Source organism: Lissotriton vulgaris, chromosome 2_1 (assembly GCF_964263255.1).
Source record: "Lissotriton vulgaris chromosome 2_1, aLisVul1.2, whole genome shotgun sequence".
Taxonomy (NCBI): domain Eukaryota; kingdom Metazoa; phylum Chordata; class Amphibia; order Caudata; family Salamandridae; genus Lissotriton; species Lissotriton vulgaris.
Window position 1 is genome coordinate 1,470,132,986 of NC_141687.1, and position 26,049 is coordinate 1,470,159,034.

The 26,049-nt window shown below is 40.4% G+C and overlaps 1 protein-coding gene across 1 annotated transcript in view; it reads right to left on the reverse strand.

Moving 5' to 3' along the window:
- CFAP221 (cilia and flagella associated protein 221) overlaps positions 1 to 26,049 on the reverse strand; it is a 663,664-nt gene that overhangs the window by 442,718 nt on the left and 194,897 nt on the right. The window contains exon 8 of the mRNA XM_086957336.1: positions 7,983 to 8,142. Within this exon, the coding sequence (XP_086813462.1) occupies positions 7,983 to 8,142 (160 nt within the window). The remainder of the gene's footprint in view (positions 1 to 7,982; positions 8,143 to 26,049) is intronic.

Sequence of the window (26,049 nt, forward strand, 5' to 3'; positions counted from 1 at the left end):
ATTCAGGTCAATAAGAGACACTAGAATCTCATTGGTAAATGTGTATGGTTTGAACTCCTCTTTCCCAAATGCAATCTCTATATCCCTGCATTGGACTAATGTGTTGAGCAAGGGGTGCTATGGTGAAGCAAGGAGGAGAGTAGAGCAGCCTCCTCTGCCATGTCACCCAACCAATTTCTTTCAAACTAATTTCAAAAGTACTGCATTAACACTTTTCCTCAATGATGTCAGCTGATATGTAGCCATTATCCAACTCAAAAATCTTTCCCCTAGATCCATCATCTGCAAGTTGTTCTCACACGAAAGTCCAGTCACCTCTATCAAAGACTTTTGGGATTCGAGTAACAGTAACATAGTCTCTCCACTACTCCTCTTTAAGATGTCTAGGGTATAAAAATCCTTCTTAGTATTGTCACTCATTTGTCTGTCTACTCTGAAGACAGTTTGATCAGCGTGCATCAGGACAATCTCCCCATTAAGGCCTGCTGGCAAAGTTTCGTAAGGATCTTCACATCACGGTTAAAGAGAGAGATGAAATATTGAAGGTGGACACAGCCGGGTCCTTACCAGACTTAAAAATGAAGAAGATTGCATATATTGTGGCCATTGCAGTCATTCATACTTGGGCAATCTTGTTAAGTACTTCCTCACAACCCTGAAAATATTAATCCTCTTTGAAACTCCATCAGGACCTAGAGCCTTGAATGACTCCAGAGTGCAAATAGCAGCGAGACCCTCCTCCTTAGCTATGGAGCTCTAATCTCTCTGTTCCCAGGCAAATTGTTTGACAAGATGGCCCAATTGTTGTGCTCTATTCCATCTTCACAATTGGTCTGGCTCTCCCCAGAGGGTTAAGTTCCTGAATAGTTTATGATCACAGTGATGTGACTACAGACAGACATGTTCCTAAGTTTAATCACCAGGCTTAGTTGCCTGCTTGAAATATTTAACATCCAATTTAGATAGCAGGTAGTTTGCTTCGTCAATTTCTAGGTTTTGGATCTATTTTATTATCATTATTACTCTCCTCTATTCTGTTTGTAAATCTATTTGGTTATGTCCCCCCGAGCCATAGGTAGCTCTTTCTTGAGTTTTGCTAAGAAGACTACCAGCATTATTTCGAAACAGGTTACCTCCAGTACAAAGATTATGATGGCATCCCCTAGCATGACTTTACTCACCTCATCACTATCTGAGTTCTTTGATACCAGGAGTTTCATTCTGTCACATCTTTATGTGGTTGCAAGTCAACTGAATTAAACTAAAGCGGCCTGTGATCAGAAGGGATATGGGTTGGTTGGTGTTCCTCTTCCAAACTGCATTGGAGCCTTTTATAGAACAATAAGTGCCTAGCCTGGTGTAAGTTTAAGGGCTTCAGATTAATGGGAGGGGCTACCTTCAGAGAATGCTGATGACACCAACTTTCCACGAGACCTACATCTTCTAGCAAGGCATTACCCAATACTAAGATTGCACTAATGCCCACAAATTGGTACAGTTTTTTATTTTTATCTAAGTGGACAAATCACTAAATGAAAATCTCCCCCTACAACTATGACTTCTGAATCCATTCTAAAATGAGGTGTACTGTAGTGTGAATGAAGGCTTTCTGTTTCTGGTCTGTATGTACATTAAAGGAAGGGTTGCATGAAACCCCATTGTCCCCGTGTGTGATCCACCTCTTCTACTCATTGAATTTGTAGCTATCAAACATACATTAGAATTTTTTTCTCATGACGATTCCCACCCCTGACACCCTCTTATTATTGGTTAAGAGTGACCGTGCTCTGAAATTTGGATGGCAGGCACAGCGCCTTCGACTACAGTAAGTTGGCCTCATTAAGAAGACAGTCTTCTTTATTAAGTAAACCATTTAATGTAATAGATGCTTGAGGCAACAATTGGCGCTTGGACATTTCTATGGTTAATTTGAGTACAGGCAGGCTAAACCTAAATGTTTATATATTGTGACTCTCCTTTCATCCTCCAGCACGGTGCACATGACCTCTTCACCACTCTGCAAAAGAGACCCTTCCCACCTGACACCCTCCACTCACCTTCCCAACCCACAACTCAGAAAAATGAACCTGCAGAACTACACTGCTTACTATAATTGGAGTATGCACCCTGCTAAACCTTACCTCCATCTAGTTCTAACAGACCATTGACTTAATGTAAGGCAAATCTTTCTACCATCACAGCAACGAAGATTAATGTTCACCCATATCATGCATATCATTGCAGTGCTTGTCTGAAGTACAAAAACAAGAAGCTGTAACTTCATCTTCCACTGCCATCACCATTTCACCATACCAGCCCACCTAATGGGACTCTTCTAAAGCAGAATTGTCCTTGCTTTCCCCTTTAGGGTGCTTGATCATTTCTCTCCAGCCCCCTAAATTTCCTTCTCCTCCGGACCTTTGGCTTTCTTCTGCCACACCACCTTCTGTCAAGTTAATCATTTCTCTGTTGGGGACCTTGTAAGGTCTGCTGTGGCTTCTTCCCTTTCAAATGGCGTGAGGCCTAGGATTTTGTAAGCGTCTTCCAGACTTATCTTAATATAAGGAGAGGCGACAGAATAGGTGGGTTCTGCTGGTTTTACAGAGTTGAAAACATACCACTTGGTACCCAGAACATTTTGCACAATGAAGACAGTTATCACAAAGTGGAGAAAAACTTCCAAACAAAATTCCTGCACACTGTGGTAAGAATTGTGGAGAACGTGAGATGTGGAAGGTGTAATGACATGTATGTAATACAATGAGAAAGGTAGATGGGATACCGAAAGGGGATTATCATGATGTTTTTAGACCTATATATATGCTGGACACAGTGGATGATTGATGGTTCAGTCATGACTTATAGTGGGAGATTTAGGAATTTGGTAGGATGTTTATATAGAATAAGAACAACATTAGATGATTGAGGGTTCATGCAATCTGTCTGCAACATGTTAATGGTCTGAGTCCCAGCAGATTGAGCGTGTTTTACTTCACTTAAGTATGAACACTGCAATCCTTGTACGTGGGTATGCATCATGGAAGTGAAATTATTATGTGTACCACGTTCTACTGGGTGGATTCCTCGTTTTATTTCTAATCATAAGCTTTGTTAGCCTGTGAGTGTTTTTATTTTTTAATGTGGAGAAATATATGACTTTTTTTGTATGGAAATATTCAAATCCTGTCTCTTTGTGATGATAGGATGCTATATGTTGATTATATTATGTGGAAGTTTGGCCATGTCCTAAATATGTTATTTCTATTTCGTAGATGTACATGAAATTGTTTGGTTTTAATTATGGAAGATTCATATGTGTGGTAGTGCTGAAGGAGGTTGAATTTATATATCAACTCCATCTTACCTTTTGGGCAAAATATTAAGACACAATGGATGAGCACAGGGTGTTTCCATATGTTAGTAATTAAAAATCATAGACAGTCGATGATATTTTAAGTAGAGGAGTACAGTTAAAGACAGATTAATTGGTGTTATCGTGATCTTCACAGTTTTAAAGATATTTGATACATGTTCTCTTCACCTCATTTTAAACCCTTATAACACCGTATGCATTCTGAGGTCATCGGGACACATCTGGTCAAAGTGCCCAAATTCCTAAGGGCCAGAATGGGAGCGCGATCATTTGGTTATCTGGCAGCTAAAAAGTGGAACACCTTACCACTGACCCTGAGAGCCGAACCATCTGAGAGCATCTTCCGCAAAGGTCTAAAAATCTTTTTATTCTATCCATAATTTGAGACTCTCAATATGCGTTTGTATCCGTCTCTCTCTGTGAGGTGCTTTCCCTGTCCTCCTTTAGGGGTCTGGATCCAAGCGCGAGGACACACCGTTGGGTGTAACCAGGCGCTCAACAAATGGAGTTATATATTATATTATATAATTATATTTTTAACACAGATGGTAGGATTAAAACTATACATATTTTTCTAAGGTTTTGTGGTATCCTCTTTTGCCTTATGGTGCAGTATGAGCTTGTGGATGTGGTAGAGGCCAGATTGAATTGTGTGTAGTGAAATTGGCTGCCAGGTTTAATAGTTGCCAGGGAAAGCACTTGTAAACTTGGTCTAGCCAACCCTGTCCCCTTGGTTTGAGCGTTTACTCTCTGTTACTTTTTGCATTTGGACACTGCCTCTGTCTGGTCTGAAACCAGATTGTTGGTCTGACAGTAAGCCATAATGTTCGGCAAAGTTAGAGAATTGAGTAAACATTGTTCTCTTATAAAGTTTCCATTTTATACCAGCCTGTAGTGTAATGGGCAAGATGGGACAAGGTTTTTCGTTTTGAGAAGAGGTCTAATGCAGGAGGTTTTCAACTCAGGTCGGAATGAACCTTTTTCTAGGGACAAGTTGAGTAGGCATCTGGCTAACTCCTTTGCCCTGGTTGAGTGAAGGATAGGTTTAAAGATTTTGGGGGCGCTGTACCCCCTGATAATCTGGCTGCAATTATAATTTCAAGAAAATATTTTTGTGACGAGGTATTGAAGATATGCATTTGTGGATGATTATTGGTGTCTCTTTCTGTGGTGGTTAGGTTATGCCTGGCTTTGGTGCTATTTGTGTTCATTTTAAGGTCATTCTCCATCTTTAAATATTTTTAGATCAAAACATTGGCGATTTTGTCACAGAAGTCTAATAATTGTGGTGTTTCTGTGTTTAAGCAGTCTGGATTGCGTAATTCTGTTGGAATTTTATGGAGCTCTTTAGAACTGCAGTCTGCTTCAGTGCTTGTGGAATAGTGGTGTGTTTTTGTGGTTCTGATGGCTCTTTTGAGGCGCTGTTATATTGGAGTAGTGTAGTTTTGTTGTTTCATCTCCTGATTTCTCCATGTGCATTGTAGTTTACCGAGTTGTGTTTTCATTATTTTTATGTGGTCATTAACCCTGTGGTGTGCTTATTGTGGTAAACCCTTGATGTAGTTTTTATTGGTATCTGTTTGTCCAGTGCAGTGGAAATCCAGTTGTAGAATGTGTATATGTCTTTTGGCCGCATGGTTCACAGGGTTCTTTCAAGGTGGGTGTTTAGTTGCTGGATGTCTAGTTTTTTCCATTGTCTTTATGAGTTTGTTGGTTTTTATTGTTTACGAAGTGTTGTTACTGATAGATGTGAAGATACTGAAAGGAAGGATGTTGTGGAATGGGGGAGTTGTCTGTTACTGTGGCTTGTCCTAAGGGTGCAGACAGGACATCTAGAGTGTGCCCCAAGCATTGAGTACTTAATACTAGACGTGTTTCTACTATTGATAGTTATTCGAGTTTTGTAGGAAAATCCCTCAAATTTGATATGAATGGTGAGAATGTCGATATAACCAATTATAAAAAGTAATTTCATTAAAATGAAAATGGTTGATGTAGTGACTCCATTCAGCATGCAATCAGTCTACCTGAAGAGTATTTATGCCCCAAATGTAGGCCCTTATTAATATTCTGAATATCATGCACAGCTAACACCACAAATTTAGGCAAATATTTCTTTGTTATTATAAATCGCTTCCAGTTTCTGAAGTGTCAGTTTGAATAAAAGCTTTAAATCATCAATTAGATAAATATACACCTTAATATGTGGAGAATAAATGCTCAAATATTGATTCATGCAGCTCCACTTATTTTTTACCCATCTCATTCGTAATGTATATGTTAATAAGTAGTCATTTGATAAGTCTTAAGTCCTCTTTAGACAAACTACTGGGTCCCTGTTGATCTTTAAATCTAAATGATATCATTTGATTTCCAACTGTATACTGAAAATGCATCAAACATTGTATTTTCAATAATTAAGTAAATAATAACTTTTAGGTTTGAATTGAATATATTCCTGTTAGTTCCAGGGTATCATTGTGTTCTTTTAATCACGTTTTCTTTATGAATTAATAAATTTGATGCTGCTTTGGGATACATTTGTTCAAAAATCTCTTGAAGAGACCTGCCTAGAGATAGCAGAGATGAAGGGTGGTTGGACACTTTTGAAAAAATCGGATCACTCCTGGTTTAGAAAATCTCATAGAGTTTATTAAATAATGAACAAATGGTCTTCATTTCAGAAGATTTGTCATTTTTTTACTCTGAGTTGGCATTTTATTGCTTCTTTTTTGGGTTAAAGTGTAATAAATGTAACTTATTTCTTATTAATTTAGGGGTCGATTAGGATCGCGGACGGACTTGAGTCCGTCCGCGACCCCAGAGTATGAGGGAACGTCCGCAGGGGCTGCGGCGTTCCCTCATGTGCGATTAGGATGTGACCGCCACCCTGGCGGTCACATCCTGGATATTTAACATTGCGGCGGGTGCTGCTTCAAGCAGCACCCGCCGCAATGTTAAAAGTGCATGTTTTACATTTACATGCACAAAGCGGCAGGCACCGCGCGGTGCCTGCCGCATTGTGCATGTAAATGCTGGGGGGTACCATAGGTACCCCCCATGTGCACCCCCCACCCGCCAACACCCTGGGGGCCCGCAACGGGCCCCCAAAATCAAAAGTACACATGCTTTTCCACGGAGGAAAAACCGCCGCGGAAAAGCATGTTTACTAATGCTTCCTAATTTGGCTGGTGGTGTCTGATAGACACTGCCAGCCAAATGAGAGCTTTTCCGCCGCGGTTGTAATCCGACCGCGGCGGAAAAGCAGCGGACAGAAACCAAGACCCACCAGCCATCGTAATGCGGCGGTGGGTCTTTGGTGACTCCGCAGAGGATTTTCCGCCTCCTCCGGGCCGGAGGTGGCTTCCGCCGGCCCGGAGGAGGCGGAAAATCCTCCATCCTAATCGGCCCCTTAATGTGGACATATTCTGAAGACACTTTTTCAAAGTTTTTTTGCCTTTCCTGGGATAATCATCGTCTATCTAAACATCTCTTCTCACAAATCAACCCGTTGCTAAAATACAAGTAAAGTTCTTGATTTATGAAACGTTTCAAACAATTACTAAACCAATTATCAAAGATGTTTAACCTCTGAAGAAAGAAGGGATACCTTGCAGGGTGTTTGTGGTGAAATTACAGTAAAGTTTACATCATTAAGGCATGCTAAACATTTCACTATGAACTACGGATGTCAAACTGGAGAACAATTTGCAGGTGTCTTTGCAAAATGCCAACAAGAACCATAATATGTAAGGTTACACCTTAATAACAGATACCTTGTTCCTAACAACTATCGTACAGCTGAATATCCTGTTTTGTTACAAAAATGTTGTGAACTCTTATAAACTTTCATTATTTCAGGAAGTGATCCTAATACATTGTGTAGAGGTTTAAAAGAAATGAGTATTGCTAATTTGATGCAACATGCGCTGAAATAAAACAATGCTGAACAAAATCTATGAATGTTTAAGATGTTGCAAGATGAACTTTAACTCAGAGTTGGGAAAATTCCATTCTAAAGGGAAAGAATTATCAACTGAACCACTACCCCACCACACCTTTTGTCCGATAATCACTGAAAATGCAGACAACAAGGATCTTGAGAAATAAACACACTCCAAGCTACAATGAGAATTGGGTAGAACTTAATGTGCTATGTCTCTCAAAAAACAAATGTATACATTTATCTCTCATGAAATGGTCCACAGGAATAAGAGCTAATCTGGAACAAGCTGTAAGCAAATCTTGAACACAGCATGGATTAAATTGTATTCAACATATTTAATACGTATTACTTTTCTAGTAACTGTTGTATGTGTCTTGCTTATAGCTGTTCATTATGTTTGCAACTACTGTCGTCAGAATATAAAATGTAAGTTACCTCTCTTCAATTACATGGTTTATGTTAAAGCAGCATTAGGTAAACTTCAGATTCAAAGGGTGATACTTGCATTACGCACTACACTCCGTTCTTATGTAGATTCAAAATATTAGGCATAAATGTTGCTAAACTCCCTTTAAATAAAACTTCAATACAAAGCAAGTTACATTTTGTATAAGGTATTTTTTAACTTGAGATAAATAAGAAAAAACAATAATTATAACATACTTAACTGCTAGATGAGGAGATGATGTCCCCGTAAAAACACATGTAAATGGCTTAGAATTAAACTGAGAAATCAATAACTGTAATTCCATGTGAGCAGTTCCGTATTCAAATGGTGTAAATTGAACAGTAACTTCCACCACTCCTTTGGCAGGAATTAATCCTGTGAAGAAATAGGCAATAAAATAAAATCTTCATGTCACAGGATGGAAAAGTGACTTACTTCAAAGTATAGTTCTGCATTGTAGGAATCTTCATTAATTCATTAAAGTCATAAACAGTAGACTATATAATATAAATATAGAAATATGGTATAAATATAAAAATAGAATGTGCCCTGTGGTATCTTCATATTTGCCATGTATTCTCCTCTTAGTGTTATATCCTCTGTTAGTCAGAGTGATTGTGATGTGATTAGAAGGCTGGCGTGTGCATGGTTTGCGAGAGTGTCAGTTGAATACGTGGGTTGAGTAGCTAGGAGGCTGCTACCAGTAGGGTTTCCTTCTACCTACTTTACCTGTAACTCCTACCTTAAGAATAAACCTAATCCTGTTTCACCTAAAGTACTGGCTGTCCTGTATCTTCATTTACCACATGCCCATTTATATGCTGGGTTTCCAGAACACTTACCATAAATAAACCATATATTTAAACAGTGGAGATTTGGCTACATTTGCTAGCTGGCGAAAAGGAGAAAAATATGCAGACAATGTTTGTGTATAATGCTAAGTTATCAGTTTGTTAATAAGGTTTAATCAGGTAGACCAAATGTTCATTCAACCAGGGCTATTGCTGCATGTATGAAAAATATTACTCTTAGTGATATTTGCAAAGTGGCAACATGGAAATCCATCCGTCTTGGCTCTGCCGCCTCTGTTACTTGGACATGCTTCTTTTGCAGAATAGTACAGAACTTACAAATGCCAATACTGCTTCCTTATTCAAATTCTTTCTTCTGCTTAGTCCTACTGAAAATACAACAACATGGACTGCGGACAACTTTTTCTGTCAGAAATCAATCTTATTTTTATTTTTAAAAAATTACGTATCAATTTTTTTTTAAACATTACTTTCTTCTTTTTGTCCTATTTAAACATTACACTCCTAATATTCACTCACACCACACTCTTTATTCTTTTCAACCATTTATTCCTCTCCTATCTCACCACATTCTTCTCTTTCATTCAATCGCTGCACACACACACACACACACCCTGTTTTTATTAAAATAAACTTTTTAATCCTTGTTTGTAAACCTAGCCATAGTTTACATTCTAGACATGCATATTTACTATTCTTCTCATTTTATTTTTTTATAAAATCGTATGGCTAATAACAAAAAAGAGTCTACGTGGTTCGAACTCTTGCCCTTTCTAGAGTTCTCTTCAGGACCACGCAACTGAAACACAAAACAAACAATATAGATCTTAATATCCTCTTAGAATCCTCTGCCGCTTACAATCTGAATAAACCTATTCTCAGCTGTTTCTTACCTTTCATGAACCGTGTTTTGGTCATTCAGAACTTTGCATTGTCAAAGAATGTACCTGTATTAAATTAAATTAACAGAACCGTCTTAGTAGATGTATTAGCTTGTATTTATGTCTGGTGTTTGTTGGATGTTAAAGCAAACTTACATGCATACTTCGGCAAACTTTTCTTCGAATATCATAGAGTGTGAATAATAGGCTTCTACGTACTACTGAATTAAAAACCAATCTATTAGCCATGTGTCCAGAGACGAATTTAGGGGCTTGCTACATATATACAATATTGATGTTCAGAAAACTGCTTACTTGTATAGGAATGGTGTTGCTCACGGAGGGAGGAGGCACTGGTCTGTGTCTTTGTTTGATGGTTTCTAGACGCGTTTAGAACCTACAAATGAAACGGTCTAATTATACATTAGTGCCGAACTCTATACATCCGATATCTTCACATCTTGCACAACTCTTACCTTCTTGTTTTGAATGTTCTTTAATCAATTGGTTGACTCTCAAAATCAAATTCTTCCGTGGCGGCGTCTATCCTTCCGCCCTGTGTGATCGCAACCAGCGGACTCGTTTCTATGCCCGCGTGTCTAGGTTGAATCTATAACAATAAAGATTCCATTGAGCCTCTTCCTTCTTATGTCATTTTAACTTATTCAACACAACATTCCTCATCTACCAAATTACCTGCTTGTTCGGATTCTATTTTCAGTGGACACTCTCCGGATACTTCAGCCCATGTGTTTACCTTGCAATCAGACGTTTCTGAGGCGATGCTTATGTCACGTATTTATCTAGGTTCATGGGAGTTGTAGTGCATCTACTCAGTCTTCAGATGCTTCGGCCCGTGTATTCACATCAAAATGCCACGAATCCAATGCGTTGTTATGTTACGTGTTTTTACAGGCAGCTTGGGAGTTGTAGTGCTTGTAATAATCCTTCCCAGAAATTGTTTGTTCTCCTAGGCTGGACAATATTCCTCTGTCATAATAAGACATTATTAATTATTTCTAACACGGATTCTGCTCTTATCTGGAGACAGAACAAAACTTTTCCTCTGAACTTCATCAACTGAGTGATGATGTTGTTGTCAGCTTTCTTAGTCTATATTTGCATGAGCAATACTAACGTCTCACTAATCAAATGTGTGCCAGGCTCGAACACTCCCTCTTATTGATATTGGTCTTTTCCGCATTTCCTTTGTATCTATTCATTAATTCTGCCATGCTCCTTGTGACGTTATGACTTTAACATGGCATTCTCAAAATGCATCTTCCTGATGTTTGTTAAGCCTTCTATTTTAGTGGTTCTCCCATATTGTATAAATATAGTCCCTTGGCATGTTCTTCATTTTTGGCCGTAGAAACGATAGCCTGATCAGCCCGGTTTGTAGAGTCCATCTACCACAGTATTGTATTTGACAATCAACATTGCCTCTCTCCTTGATAGCTTTTCTTCGACATCTCCTTCTCTGGTGTCCTGCTCAACTTTAGAAATCACAGTCCACACTAACTCATTCTCTGTTTGATGGTGTAGTTTCCAGTGATTCACCAGTGGCGCTGTTAAGATGTTCCTCCTTATCCTGGATTTGTGCTGTGTAATTCTTGTTCTTACTTCCTGGGTAGTTTTACCCATATACAACATCTTGCAAGGACATCTAATGCCATATATCACATTCCGTGACTTGCAATTTGTAAATGCCTCATGTCTCCAATATATTTTGTTATGCTCAAAAAGAACCCCTTCCTCTGTGTTTGTGCAGCAGATGTGTGACCCACATCTGTGGTGTCCTTGCACTGGTGGTAACCCTAAAAAATATCTTACTGTATTTTGATGTCTGGGGGGCATTGCTGCTCTTACAATCTGGTTGGCCACACTGTGGTCCTTTTTAAAGGCACATAGAGGTGGATTTTGTAGACTTTCATTCAGATTTTTGACCAAGTGCCAATTTTGATTGACAACTTTCTTTAGAAGGTTTGAGTTCGGACAGAATGTAGACACACATACCACTCTCTCTGGTTGGGCTATTTTCCTTTTTTCCAGCAGAATCTCCCTTGGAGTCCACCACGCTCTCTTCATTGATCTTTTTAGGAGTTTTTTGGGGTATCCTCTCTCTTTCAAATTTTCAGTCAGTTTCATTGCATGTAACATGTACTCATCTTTGAAGTGGCAGTTTCTTTTTATTCGAAGATACTGCCCGTACGGCAGATTTTCTTTAAGATTTCTGGGATGATTACTACAAAAGTGCAGTGCCTTATTTCGGTCTGTTTCTTTCTTGTGCAGAGTTGTCACCAGGCCTCCTTCTGCTGGGTAAACTTCAACATCCAAGAATGCCATTTTTGTTTTTGAAAAATTGATAGTGAATTTGATGTCTTTCGTTCGATTATTCAGCCACTCATGAAATCGTACCAAATCCTCCTCATTTCCAGAACAGACCATAAAAATATCATCAATGTAACGACTCCATGTTTCAATGTACTCTGAAAAAGGGTTATTTTGATAAATGAATTGTTCTTCATACTTGGCCATAAAGAAAACGGCTAACTCTGGGGCAAAAGGGCATCCCATTGCCACTCCCCGTATTTGATAGTAGAAGTCCCCATTGAAACTGAAATATTTTTTTTTAAGGGCAAAATTTCCCAACTCCATAATAAATTCTGTCGGAACTCGACTTGGTCGTTCTCTACTTTCGAGAAAGGATTCAATCACCTCTAATCCTTCCTGTTGTGGGATCTGGGTGTATAAAGATACCACATTGAGTGTGACTAAATAATGTAAATTTTCTTCAAAAGATGTCATAGTCAATTTATTAATGAAGTCCGTTGTGTCTCCTAAAAAAGATTTAACCTCTGACATGAATGGCTTCAGAAAAAAGTCAACAAATTTGGAGATCGGTTCCATGAGTGATTCACATCCTGAAACAATAGGACGGCCTGGTGGAGTGGTTTCATTTTTATGTACCTTTGGAAGCATATAAAAAAGAAGAATTCTTGGATTCTTATTTTTCAGATATTCAAATTCCTTTTAACCTATCAGACCTTGAGTGAAGCCCTTATCCAAAATGACTTGAAGAATGTTTTTCAATTCTGAAGTTGGATCTTTATTAATCTTGCGATAACATTTAATGTCATTTAGTTGTCGCATTACTTCAGAGGTGTAGTTGTCTTTGTTCCATATGACAATTGATCCCCCTTTGTCTGCCTATTTTATTATCACAGAGGTGTCGTTCTTTAGGTTTTTTTAGAGCTTCCATCTCCAATTCTGATGTATTATATTTAGTCCACCCTCTTTTTTTCTCCATTTCTGTTAGGGCCGATAGGATTGTTTTTTCAAATGTTAGAACTTCCTTTGGGATTTTATTGGACGGTGGGCAGAAGGTTGATTTTTTCTTTAGTCCTGTAGTCTCCACTGTTTGTATTAGAAGATTACCCGCAAAGAAGGTTTTCAATTCTATTTTGCGGCAAAACTCGATTGCCTCTGTTTTTCTGGAAGGAACAAACGACAATCCTTTACTCAATATACTCTCCTCTTCTATTGTTAACATGTATTTAGATAAATTATATATTGGCGATAGTTTTAATTTTTGTAGTTCTGGCAGCGGGTAGACCTTTCCCACGGTTGCTGATTGCATTGCGAGCGTCCTCGAGCTCTCTGTTGACCTCTCCCTAAAAAAGGGATTTGTTGTTGCTGGAAAGATCCTCTATTTCCTAAGGATCACTGGTTGCGATCGCACAGGGCGGAAGGATAGACTCCGCCACAGAAGAATATGATTTTGAGAGTCGACCAATGGATTAAAGATCATTCAAAACCAGAAGGTAAGAGTTGTGTAAGATGTGAAGATACCGGATGTATAGAGTTCGGCACCAATGTATAATTAGTCTGTTTGAATCGTAGGTTCATACGCGTCTAGAAACCATCAAACAAAAACACAGACCAGTGCCTCCTCCCTCCGTGAGCAACACCATTCCTATACAAGTAAGCAGTTTTCTGCACATCAATATTGTATATATGTAGCAAGCTTCTAAATTTGTCTCTGGACACATGGCTAATAGATTGGTTTTCAATGCAGGAGTACGTAGGAGCTTATTGTTCACACTCCGCGATCATTGAAGAAAAGTTTGCCGAAGTATGCATGTAAGTTTGTTTTAACATCCAACAAACACCAGACATAAATACAAGCTAAGACATCTACTAAGACGGTTCTGTTAATTTAATACAGGTACATTCTTTGACAATGCAAAGTTATGACTGACCGGAACAAGGTTCATGAAAGGTGAGAAACAGCTGAGAATAGGTTTATTCAGATTTTAAGCGGCAGAGGATTCTAAGAGGATATTAAGATCTATATTGTTTGTTTTGCGTTTCAGCTGCGTGGTCCTGAAGAGAACTCTAGAAAGGGCAAGAGTTCGAAACACATAGACTATTTTGTGTTATTAGCCATAAGATTTTTGAAAAAACAAAATGAAAAGAATTGTGAATATGCATGTCTAGAATGTAAACTATGGCTAGATTTAGAAACAAGGATTAATACGTTTCTTTTTCAAAAAAACAGGGTGTGTGTGTGTGCAGCGATTGAATGAAAGAGAAGAATGTGGTGAGATAGGGGAGGAATAAATGGTTGAAAAGAATAAAGAGTGTGGTGTGAGTGAGTAGTAGGAGTGTGATGTTTAAATAGGACAAAAAGAAGAACGTAATGTTTAAAAAAATGTATACATTAAAAAAAATTATAAAAATAAGATTGATTTCTGACAAAAAAAATAGTCTGCAGTCCATGTTGTAGTATTTTCAATAGGACTAAGCTGAAGAAAGAATTTGAATAAGGAAGCAGTATTGACATTTGGTAAGTTCTGTACTTGTTGAAGGCTTAGCCTTACTGTTGGGAGCCTAAACCCAGTAGTGATCTTTGTCTTTTGCAAAATAGCATACCTTCCCAGTGTTTACTCAAATCTGCCCAGAGATGGCTTCCACATGGTGCCTGCAAAAGGGTGAGATCTTTTTTTCTACAGAGCATGGGCTCTCTATGGAGCATTACAGAGGTTTGATTGGATTCTCACCACGTACTCATACCCCTTCAAATAGTTCTTAGGTTTCTGAAACTCTTCATGGCCCTCCTTGCCATTACAGTCCTACAGCAAAGGAGACAGTTACGTTATTTATCTGTAGTTTTATTTTTTTAGGGAAGAAAACTATTTACATTTTTGAAATGCCTTCTAAACTGGACACACAGGAGAGCAGAAATCCAAAAGGTAATGAGAAGAGGAAGAAGAACTTGAGATTGCGGATACTGAAGTTAGCAAGAATCCACCAGAATCCATAGTTCAGAATGATTTCCACTATTCTATCTGGTGAAAAGAAACTTACATCTAAGTAGGTTACCTCCCCTTTGTATAAAAAGAAACCCAGCAGTAGAAACAGGCAAGTGCAGCTTTAGAATGGCCAACATGCATAATCATCTTAATGTTTGGCAATGTTTGAAATAGCTCTCTGCTGAGAAAATAAATAGGATGGGAGAGCTTGAAGAGGAAGGAACATCTTCTTCTACCCCACAGATCGTGCCAGCTGATAAATTGCACGGCCAGTACAAATCCACTGATCCATGCTTCCAAACAAACCAACTTTTTTGTACGGAGTGTGGTAAATTGATAAGTTGTGCACAGCAGAACAAGATTATCAGCAAGCTTACAAGTAGATGTTTTTCTTCAGTTTTTCAAATTCTTCCATGCACCCTTTCTTTGAAAGCACAATTGTAACTAAGGCAGTGCTTATTTAGTTGTATTTCCCTAAAAAACTCAAAAACAAACAAAAACTTTAAAGTGAGTGTTTATTTTAAGAATTTACTGGTTTAAAGAACAATACAATTATACATTATTTCTAATGTCTGTAACTATACTCTTTTATAAATGTATGTTTTCTTGGTATTACACAGTGGGGGACAATACTGTGTAGTTATGGCTGAGACAAACTTTCCTTTGAAAAGGCACTTTTGGATTTGCCAATAACTTTTGACTGACACTGTGGCAGGATGTTCACAAAATTTGGCAAATCAGATGTGTTAGAAATGGGGTTTTCTAGTTGGCAATGGTTTGCACCTTGTCCAAGTAGAGACCCTTCCTTCTAGTCAGGATAAGGGAGTTACACTCCTACGAAAAACGTGCTCACCCCCTTGGTAACTTGGTACAGCAGTCAGGCTTATCTCAGAGGCATTGTGTAAAGCATTTGCACATAACCAACAGTAACACAGTGAAAGCACTACAAAAGGACACCACACCAGTTCAGAAAAATATACAATATTTTCATATACTTATGACAAGACCGAAAATGATAAAAATCCACAATACAGTACTTAGATATCTTCCGTAATCAAAATAGACTTGAAATAAAGTTGAAGTCAAAAGCTCCGTCTGAGGTTATCATAGGGTCGTGAAAAACAAATCCAAACAGTTGTGGCTGACCATGGACCAGCTACGGTGTTGGGAAGACCCGCAAAACAGAACCTTTAGAAATGCAGGGCATCAGGGATTTCTCAATGAGCTCAGAAAGCACTGCGTTCGCAGGCATTAGTTCTGGAGGTCGCTGCAGGAGTCTCCGGGCCCTTGAACTCACACGCGTTGCTGATCGAACTCCTCGCAAACGAAGTCGGGAGCGTCGGCAGGCATCAGCGCTGCAGTGCAAGTGCAGGGGTGTGGCATGCGGTGCTCACGGTTCGCTGTGCAAGCAGCGGCTCAATGGCGGTGTCAGATGGTGGCGTCGGTAAGACCAGGGTTGCGGTGCAGCGTTGCGGTGTGCACTCTGCGGTGCCTTCAAGACACGGAGTCGGCAGGGGCGTCGTAGACGGCGTCGGATTCCTTGTCTTCTGTTGCAGCACAAATCACACAGATCCCAGTGCTGACGGCAGAAGAGCTTGAAGTCTTTGCTGGTCCTGAGGCTACTTGAACAGGAGGAAAGCTCTACCTCAAGCCCTTGGAGAAACTCAATAACGAAGTTGTAGAAAGTTCAGCCAAGTCCTTTCACTGTCCCAGACAGAAGCAGCCACTACAGGCCAAAACAGCAAAGTGGTAGTTCCTCCTCACAGCTTCTCCAGATCTTGCTCTTGGCAGTCTTCTTGGTCCAAAAGTGCTCTAAAGTTTAGGGGTTTGGGTTCCAATATTTATTCTCCAAATTCCTTTGTCCTCTCAGGCAGAGAGTGTCTGTGCTTAGTTCAATCCAATTTGGTCCTCTCTGGCCCAGCTACCCAGCAGGAGGTGGAGACAGCATTATCCAAGGCAGACAGGGCCTATTAAGGTGCAAGGGAAATCTCCTCCCACAACTCTAAATGCAAACCGGGCCTATTCAGGTGCTAGGGACAACTCCTCCCACTAATCTGAATGCAGCCCAGGTCTTTTCAGCCCAGCCCTGACTCATCCAGACTTTCTGAAGCCACTGCACATCCCCAGCCCCTGTCACTCCAAAGCCAGACAGGCAATACACATCCTAACAGAGGCACACAGGATGGCTAAGCAAGAAAATCCCTACTTTCTAAAAGTGGTATTTTCAAACACAGAATGTAAAAATCCCCTTTACTAAAAGATGCAGCTTTCGATTCTGAGTTTAGGCATACTAAACTTTATTTTCCCATCTGGTCCCAATGGGAAGTTATATTTATAAGATGTTATAAATTAACTCCCATGCTTTCCGATAGGCTAGGTAGCCTTTCAATAGTGAAAAACTAAATTGGCAGTATTTCACTATCAGGACTTGCCACACACATCAGGGCATGTCCTACCTTTTTACATACACTGCACCCAGCCCACAGGGGTACCATGGGCCTACCTTAGGGGTGACTCACATGTAAGAAAGGGAAGGTTAGGGCCTGGCAAGTGGGTGCACTTGCCAAGTCGACGTGGCAGTTGCAAACTGCGCACAGACTCTGCAATGGCAAGTCTGAGTTACCTTTTCAGGGCTACTCATGTGGGTGGCACAATCAGTGTTGCAGGTCCACTAGTACCATTAGATTTACAGGCTCTGGGCACACACAGTGTACTGTACTAGGGACTGACTAGTAAATCAAATATGGCAATCATGGAAACACCAATCCATAATACAAATTTCACAGAGAGCATATGCACATTAGCACTGAATAGCAGTGGGAAAGTGCCCAGAGTCCTAAAATCAACAACAGTAGGTCAGGAAAAAATAGGATGAATAAACAAAAGGTTTGGATATAAATCTGCAAAAAGGGCCATTTCCAACAACATGCTTATCTAGCTAAGTTTAAACATGCCAAGTTTTTAGAAGATTTGGGAAGGGGAAAAAATGTATGGGTGGGGAAAAGAAGTGTTTTCCATTTTTAGCTTCCATAGGATATTTTGGTTGAGACGATATCCTACAGATGAAAGGATTTACTGCAAACTAAGCATCACAGTAGATCTGTACTCAGAAATAGTGCTTTTGTTGATTCAGTGTAAATCCATTCAGCAATTATTGAGATATCAGCATGTAAAAAAAAGGATTCTGAGAGGGCACTATTGTACATCTGTGAGTTATCGCGACTTCTGACAGTCACATTATGATTTTTTTATTTTGTTTTTACAAATGTGATTGATGGAGAAGGGCACAATTTTTTTTCCGGCCATCCTGTAACTGCACTGAATCACAACTTTCATACTGCAGAAGACAAAATCCACGGCGATTATAGAGGGCACCCTCACAGGCTCCCGATATACAAGGAGCATTGGAAAGAAATCAGAAGAATGGAAAACAAGATTTTATTAAAAAAATAAAATACCAAGAAAAGTTGCTACTTGGTAGTCAGCAGGATATCGCACTTTCACAAGCAGCAATTTTCAGTTCTCGGATTTGGCTGCCATTTTGTGGAATATTGCAAGTGACATGTGAATAGCGAGTATACAAAGAGTAAAGAAAAAAATGTAGTGCAGAAAGATGGGGATGGTGAATAGGCACATAGAGCAGGTTGGGCACCCGGCCTGGTCGCAGGAATTGCACAGTAAGATATGGACACTGATGGTGGATAGGCTAAAGGGCCTGCCAACACCCCCACTGCTCATGGCCACTTCTTTAGAAGAGCAAGAGTTACCTGCCCACAGTGGTTTAAATGCTGGGCCTGCTCACAGCCTGGTTGAAGGCAGGGACTGGCATCATGCCAGGCACTGCAGCGTAGGGGCAATTGTCACTGAATCTGGCCAAAGTCCAGGCACACTGGGGATAGCTCCCAGACCAGGTTTGTAGCAGTGCTTGGCTGCACCGCAGAACAGACACTGCGCCTATACCCAGCAGTGCACACCTATCTACCAACATGCACAACGCACTCCATAACTTTTGCCAGCTGCCATGCTCAAAATAATAATTTGAAAATAGTATAAAGGAAAGACCATAAACAGGACAACGAGGCGGTCAGCACAGGGCATGGAGTGTGCTGTGTGACCATAACTGGGGATTTCTGGCATTTATCACGTCTGATCCAGATCCAGAACTCAGCTTTTAACAGTTTTCAGAGGCCTTTGTTTAGGTCCTGTGGAAAAGTTACTGTGGGTAGTGAAGGCACTTCACCAAAACCACCAGAGGAATCCACGTACCCAGCAACAAGATTGGATACTGGGATCAGCAAACCCTGCGGGCGACCAAAGGGGGTCTGCTTCCCGGTGAACAGACATAATATTAAGTAGGAAATATCAAGTAGCAGTAATATCGAGTCCAAAATTTCAGACTACAAAAATATCGACAGTCAGAACATCGTTGTCAAGAATATCGAGTTGAAGGTAAGTAATATAATTTTTCAAAATATTGATGTAATTAATATCGTTAACAAAAATATATAGTTGTTTGATTTAGTGTTATGTATTTTAGTGTGTAGTTTACATGTATGTGTTCTATTTTTTGTGTAAGTATTGCATTCGTTTTTTAATAAATGTGTTAAATTATTAGAAGTTATTTAAAAAATGTAAGTACATTTTGCATTTTAGGTCCTTAGCAGGTTGTGGGTTTATAGGGGAATAGAGTGGGAAGTGATTTGATTATAAAACATTTATTAACATTTTTTAGAAGTTCCTAATTAATTTTAATTAAATTTAGCATTTCTGTTCCGTAGTGGGTTGTGGGTTTATAGGGAAATAGGGTGGTAAGTAATGTAATTATAATTAATAAATAAATCATTTTTAGAAACTATTAATTTATTTTAATTAAATTGTGCGTTTTTGTTCGGTAGCCTGTTGATGGTTTATAGGGGAATAGGGTAGGAAGTAATTTAATTGTAATTAATTAATTAATTAGTGATATATATTAATTAATAGTTATGTATTTAATATTTCATATGGTAAATTGTGGTAATTAATGTATTAATTAGTTATTAATTGGTTGTTATTAATAATTAATTGATAAATATATTAATTGTAATTTAAATTTAATATTTATTTTTACATTTTTTAATATATTTATTTTAAGTTGTTTAATAGTGTTAATAGTGTGAATTAATTTATTATTGATTGATTTTAAATTGCTTGTTATTTTTAATTAATAATTAATTATTCATTTATTATGTTAATCGTGTTATGTTTTATAATATTGGTGGTGTCATTTATAGGGGACTATGATGGAAGGTAAACATTTTTTAAATAATGAATCGTTTGTAAATTAATTTTAATTATTTTGCTCGAGTGAGAGCAGTAAATTATTCCACTTTGCAATCCAACACTTTCCTTACTGTTGCACTCGCTGGAGTGGGAATAGTAAATTATTCCTCTCCGCTATCCAACACTTTCCCTACTGTTGCACTTGTTGGAGTGGGAATAGTAATTTTATCCCCTCTGCTATCCAGCACTTTCTCTACTGTTGCATTCCTTGGAGTGGGAATAGTAAATTATTCTCCTTCACTATCCAACACTTTCCTTCTTGTTGCACTCCCTAGAGTGGGAATAGTACATGATTCCCCTCCGCTATCCAACAATTTCTCTACTGTGGCACTTGCTGGAGTGGGTATAGAAATTTTATCCACTCCACTAACGAACACTTCCCCTACTGTTGCACTCTCTGGAGTGGAAATAGTAATTTTTACTCCTCCACTATCCAAAACTTTCCCTCCTGTTGCACTCTCTGGAGTGTGAATAGTAAATTTTATCCCCTCTGCTATCCAAAACTTGACCTACTGTTGCACTAGCTGGAGTGGGAATAGTAATTATTACCCCTCCGCTATCCAACACTTTCCCTACTGTTGCACTCTTTAGAGTGGGAATAGAAAATTATTCCACTCCGCTATCCAACACTTTCCCTACAGTTCTACCTGCTGGAGTGGGAATAGTAAATTATTCCTCTCCGCTATCCGAAACTTTCCCTACTGTTGAACTTTCTGGAGTGGAAATAGTACATTATTCCCCTCCGCTATACAACACTTTACCTTCTGTTGCACTTGGTTGAGTGGGATTAGTATTTTTATCCACTCCGCTATCCAACACTTTCCCTACTGTCGCACTCTCTGGAGAGGGAATAGTAATATTTACCCTTACGATATCTAACACTTTTCTTAATGTTGCACTCCCTGAAGTGGGAATAGTAAATGATTCCCCTACGCTATCCAACACTTTCCCTACTGTTGTACTTGCTGGAGTAGGAATAGTAAATTATTCCGCTCCAATATCCAACACTTTCCTTACTGTTGCACTCCCTGGAGTGGGAATAGTAATTTTATCCCCTCCACTATCCAACATTTTCCCTACTGTTGCTGTTAATGTAGTGTCAAATTTAACTGTACAAGATTAAATATATTTTAATATTTTATATTATTATATATATATTTAATTTGACTGGTATATGTATATATATATATGTGTATTTATAATTTGTATATGTTTCTAACATTTTATAAAGCATTACATTATGCGGAAAAGCCGCCGTGGAAAAGCATGTTTCCGCCTACATCCTAATATGGCTGGCGGTATCTTGACACCGCCACCATATTTGCGTGCATACACAGCGGATCAGTGGCGGACGGACTTGCCGTCTGCCGCTGATCCCACCACCATCCTAATGTGGCGGTGGGTGTTTCCAATGTCCGCGGAGGTGAATCCGCATCCTCCCGGCCGGAGGTGGCTTCCGCCGGCCCGGAGGATGCGGATCCACCGCCATCCTAATCGGCCCCCTAGTCCTAGTCCTAGGTCCAACAAGGGTGTAAGACCTTTGCTAAATTGGAATGTTTTATACATTGTAATCACAAAGGAGTTGCTTTGGGTTCCTGTAACAGTATCTACGTCCTGTAATGGCTGAGGTAATAATTTTTCTCCAGGTTGTGGCCAGACAATGAGATCATTCGGGGTTCATCCGGATGTGGATCTGCAGAACTAAAATTGATGATCGGAAAAAAAATTCCTTCATCCAATCAAATATGAATACTTTTTTTTTTACAAAATTTAGATGTGCCGAGGTACACACCCTCTGGATTAATGGCCCATATATCTCTGTAATTTAGCCAATTTAAGAACATCAAAAACATTTTAAACACTAAGGGGGTTATTACGATGGTGGACGCAGGGCCGGACAGGCAATGCCAGGCACCGGGCAAACCCCCAGTAGGCTGGATGGGGTGGGGGCTGGTTTTTAGTCAGGGGGCTAGTTTTGTTTCTAGGGTCGGTTTTTGGCCCGGCGTTAGTCAGAGAAAAACATCAGAGAAGTTCACAAGTATAGTAGTAGTCAGTCACTCTGTGCATGCGTCTCTCCTCGCTTCATGCGGGGAAGAAAAAAAACTCTTATCAATCTCTGAGTCTGGAATGGATTCTCTGACTGCAATCTGCATAAATAATGGCATGCGAGCACTGTGCACCATTTAAAAGGGTGGATTGCGAGCAGCAGATGTCTGTACCGCGCCCGGACAAAACAGGCACTTTGCAGGAGCAGGCTTTCTTCACACAACATAGGCACTTCACAGCAGTGGGAGCAAGCTTCATTCAAACAAAATAGGGACTGCACAGCAGCGGGAGCAAGCTTCATTCACAGTTCACAGGCACTTCGCAGGAGCAAGCTTCATTCACAGAACACTGGCACTTCGCAGCAGGTGCAAGCCCCATTCACACAACACAGGCACTGCACAGCAGCTAGAGGAAGCTTAATTCACACATCACAGGCACTGCTCAGCAGCAAGAGAAAGCTTCATTCACACAACATAGCCACTGCACAGCTGCAAGAGCAAGTTCATTCACACAACACAGGCACTGCACATCAGCAAGAGCAAGCTTCATTCACACAGCACAGGCACTGTACAGCAGCAGGAGCAAGCTTCATTTATATAACACAGGCACTGCACAGCAGCAGGAGCAAGCTTCATTCACACAACACAGGCACTGCTCAGCAGCAAGAGCAAGCTTCATTCACACAACACAGGCACTGCTCAGCAGCAAGAGCAAGCTTCATTCACACTACACAGACACTTCACAGCAGCAGGAGCAAGCTTCATTCACACAAGACAGGCACTTTGCAGGAGCAAGCAATGTTCAGACAAGACAGGCATTTCGCAGCAGCGGGAGCAAGCTTCATTAACACAAAACAGGCAGTTCACAGCAATGGGAGCAGCTGCATTCACACAACACAAGCACCGGACAGCAGCGGGAGCAAGCTTTATTCAAATAACACAGGCACTTCACAGCAGCAGGAGCAAGCTACTTTCACACAACACAGGCAGTTCACAGCAGTGAGAGCAAGCTTCATTCACACAACAGGCACTGCACAGCAGCAGCAAAGCAAACTTCAGTTTAACAACACCGGCACTGCACAGCAGCAAGAGCAAGCTTCAGTCACACAACACAGGCACTGCACACAGCAAGCTTTAGACACACAGCACAGGCCCTTCACAGCAGCAGGAGCAAGCTTCATTCACACAAGGCAGTCATTTTACAACAGCCAGAGCAAGCTTCATTCACACAACACAGGCACTTCACAGCAGCAGGAGAAATATTCATTCACACAACATAGTCAGTTTACAGTGGCAGGAGCAAGCTTCATTCACAGAGCGCAGGCACTTTGCAGCAGAACCGCAGGAGCAAGCTTCATTCACACAATACAGACACTTCGCAGGAGCAAGCAATATTCAGACAACACAGGCACTTCGTTGCAGCAGGAGCAAGCTTCATTAACACAAAACAGGCAGTTCACGGCAACAGGAGCAAGCTACATTCACACAACACAGGCACCGGACAGCAGCGGGAGCAAGCTTCATTCAAACAACACAGGCTCTTCACAGCAGCAGGAGCAAGCTACATTCGCACAACACAGGCACTTCACAGCAGTGGGAGCAAGCTTCATTCTCACAGCAGGCACTGCACAGCAGCAGCAAAGCAAACTTCAGTTTAACAACACTGGCACTGCACAGCAGCGGGAACAAGTTTCATTAACACAAAACAGGCAGTTCACAGCAGCAGGAGCAAGCTTCATTCACACAACACAGGCACTGCACAGCAGCGGGAGCAAGCTTCAGTCACACAACACAGGCACTTCACAGCAGCAGGAGCAAGCTTTATTCACACAACACAGGTGTTGCACAGCAGCAAGAGCAAGCTTCATTCAAACAACACAGGCACTGCACAGAAGGAAGCTTCAGACACACAACACAGGCACTGCACGGCAGCGGGCGCAAGCTTCAGGCACTTCACATAAGCAGGAGCAAGCTTCATTCACACAAGACAGGGGGCCGGTTTTGTTTCTAGGGCCAGTTTTTGGTCTGGCTTCGTTAGTCAGAAAAAACAGAGAAGTTCATGAAGTAGTCAGTCACTCTCTGCATGCATCTCTCCTCGCTACGTGCGGGGAAGAAAAAAGCAAAACACTTGTCAATCTCTGAGTCTGGAATGGATTGTCTGACTGCAATCTGCATAAAAAATGGAATGCGATGACTTTGCACCATTTAAAAGGGTGGGTCGCGCACAGCAGATGTCTCTGCCGCGCGTCTGCTCGGTCTCTTCAGTTGACGCTGGACCCACCTAAGTTAGGGTGGCGATCATGAGCATTAGAGCAATGGCAAAAAAAGTGTGTGCGACCGGTGACTGAGGCCAGGTCAGGAGCATTCCAGAAGTACGCCAGAGCAGAGACTGAGACGACGACACCTGGTGAGAGAGGACCCCATAATTTAATTATTTCTAGCCCCCTCAGGCACCCCATAATTTAATTATTTCTAGCCCCTGCTAGTGCCTGTCCCACTCCCGGGCCCCTGCCTGCTGCCGACTGCCACCCGCCGGTGAGTTCCTGAATTTTTCAGAGGCATGTTCATGGAATCTTCGTTAATTTAGGACAGCCTTCCGCTCACTGAGCTACGCGCGCTGAGTCAAAGGAGAGGATGTGCAGCGAAGCGAAGAGAGGTTATTAAACAATAAAGACCTGTGTCTACTGTTAACTGCGCAATTAGCGTCTGAAACAAAAAAAAGTGCATTAATGAGTTATTGGCGCGAGGCTGCAAGTTCAGGTCTCTTAGCGTTGAGAAGGGAAAGATATTATTAAAAGTTAATTTCCTTGGATGGAACTGTCCACTCTCTATAGGCTATAGCGGAGTACATCATTTAGTTGTAGCTTAAAAAAGTATATTTGCAGCATCAACGGTACCTCTTTTGAAGATAGAAGAAAAATGACTTGTTTTGCATTGTAGAATTATATGTTTTGCTATAGAGTGGACACAAGGCCAGGCATAATGCATTAAGCTTATATGTGCTGTGCTGTTGTGGCATTTGCTGTTTTCCTAGGCAAGGTAATTAAAGGGTTCCTGTCCCTCTGGGACCTATTTGAAGCCAGCTGACCGCAGTGCATGCCACTGTATTAATAGATTGGAGTAAATCCGTTTTAAATTTGCATGACGTGTCTATTCTGCCTCACTGCAAAGATTTATTCCATCACACCCATCTCGTCTGTAAGGAAATGTAAATGCAGGGTGATAAGAACGTTTTTAGAAAAGAGGAAAGTGAAACAGTTTGTGAAGCAAATTAACTTTTTGTGTCTGCCATTGGAAAGTAAACTTAATTCCTTTAAGGTCAGAAAACGAAAACATGTGAAATGGTCAATATCTAACACACCAAACATATCTTCTAAGTAGAAAATTAAGCCTGTTAAAATTGATGCATGCAGAACGCATTGTAACTATGACCGCCTGATCGACAAATTGCCCCTCGTAGAAGCACAATGCTTCAAGTATGTGCTTTCATTTAAAAATTAATTGTACTCTGGGATTTGTAGTCTTTGCTTGAATCGACTCAACTCATCTAATAACAATGGTCTGTGTGGAGTGATCTGGAATCCCTGCTGGGTTACTATTAAAGAGATACAGACACTGAATAGCAGTGCAACTTGAACACGCTTACACCAGGTTCACTAGGGATCGAATGGGCACGGCAAGGTTTGTTGCTTACAAGTGATAATTCCAGAGTGATTGAGCCATTGAAGGGCATGGAGACCGAAGCATTCCATTTCCCTGTAGAAGTACGTTCACCATTGACTATACAAAGAGTGAATGGGTGTTGAAAATCCACTCTTTTCTCCACCTTGAATTCCATTTTCCATCAGCCCTTCACCAATGTTGCATACATCCATTGAGCTGTCCATTCATGTTTCCATCCATGGTATCG